The 1,500-nt window shown below is 33.7% G+C and overlaps 1 protein-coding gene across 1 annotated transcript in view; it reads left to right on the forward strand.

The window, feature by feature from the left end:
- Window positions 1-1,500, forward strand: part of LOC103598708 (phosphatidylinositol 4-phosphate 3-kinase C2 domain-containing subunit gamma-like) — a gene marked incomplete at its 3' end in the record, with an annotated part of 252,245 nt that overhangs the window by 247,883 nt on the left and 2,862 nt on the right. Inside the window, exon 19 of the mRNA XM_008582754.1 lies at window positions 400-580. Coding sequence (XP_008580976.1) covers window positions 400-580 — 181 coding nt within the window. The remainder of the gene's footprint in view (window positions 1-399; window positions 581-1,500) is intronic.

Genomic DNA, 1,500 nt, shown 5'->3' on the forward strand with positions numbered 1-1,500 from the left:
CTGCACAATGATTCACTAAGAGTAGATAGCACAGTTTTGTACCCATTAGTCCACTATATTTTTAAAGTTCTTTGTCTTGTTTTATTAAGAAGTCAAAAATGTGTTCCTGAGATAAGTGTTTCTTGCAGAATTAAGACTGAAAGAAGAAAAAAGTGCATTGTGAATTGAAATGAGAAAAGGCAGGTCTCTTATTGATTCTTTATTCTTGGAATCTCATTAGCTATCAGATGGAACTTGATGACTGCCAACAAATAAACTATATTTTCCCCCATTTCAGGCTGTTAAAATGCCCAAGGCCACCAAACACACATTAGTATGTAATGCACTTATCATTCCTGCTGGAGGTGGTTAAAAAAATCAGCTTTAGATACAAGAATTCTTTTTCTCTCTTTCCTTTAGGCTGCTAAAAGATGCACAGAATGAAGTTTATTTTAAAAGCTGGTATCAGAAGCTGTTGGCTGCTCTCCAATTCTGCGTAGGAAAAGCCTTGAGTGATGAATTTTCCAAGGAAAAGAAACTAATCAAAATTCTGGGAGATATTGGGGGAAAAGTCAAGTCAGCCAGTGAACCTCAAAGACAGGTTTGTTGAGAAATCAATCTTCAGGTAGTGAATTTTCTTTTTTTTTTTTNTTTATCTCTTGTGTTTTAAAATCTCTCACATATTTAAGATGCATACTATGGCTAAGTAATTCCAGTGCCTTTTCTGACCATTTGCATCAAGCTCCAGAATGATATTCACGTTATTCACTCAAAAAAATGTATTTGGCTACTTTTGTGATAACACTTCTTCACATGAAAATAGGAAGAGAAAAAGCAAGAGGTTGGGAAAACATTTATAATTTCTCATGATTAAAAAAACAATAATTTCTCACAATTTAAGTTATTGATAGCTATTTTTTTCTACTTTAAAAAAGCACTAATTAAATCTAACTATATAAAATGGAGAAGAGGTTTTACTTAGACAAAGGGAGCAGAGATTTCCCTCTATGATATTCAGCAGGCAAACCCCTGTAGAGATAAGGCAAAGAAGGACAGACACATAAAAAGTTCTCAATGGAACTTGGCCTCATTTCTCCACCTTGCTCTTCTGGATCCTGGGAGCAGTGGATTCTATTATCTGTCAATGAGCTAGGAGTAAGAGCTAAGAAACTCTTGAGAGTTAATTAAACATTATTAATCCGATATTCTCATCTTGAACACTGGGCTTAAAAATTATCAAAAGGGACTAAGAAGTAGCTTTTTGTTGTTGTTTTGTGATGAATTGTTTTCATTTCTTACCTTTTTCTGTCAGAAGATGCACAATTCTAAAGGTGCTGCTTGTGGTCTCTGACCTTCCACAGATACTGTGGAGTTTGAAAGGGATTAAATATCAGAAATATACTCATTGGCATCTAATAAACTATTTGTTCACATACATTATTCTTTCTGACAGCATTCTGCAATTGTCATTATTGTTAATGTACTTGAATATTTTTCTAAAACATTATTACTATTGAGTGT

This window comes from Galeopterus variegatus, unplaced genomic scaffold (assembly GCF_000696425.1).
Source record: "Galeopterus variegatus unplaced genomic scaffold, G_variegatus-3.0.2 Scaffold2716, whole genome shotgun sequence".
NCBI classification, from domain to species: domain Eukaryota; kingdom Metazoa; phylum Chordata; class Mammalia; order Dermoptera; family Cynocephalidae; genus Galeopterus; species Galeopterus variegatus.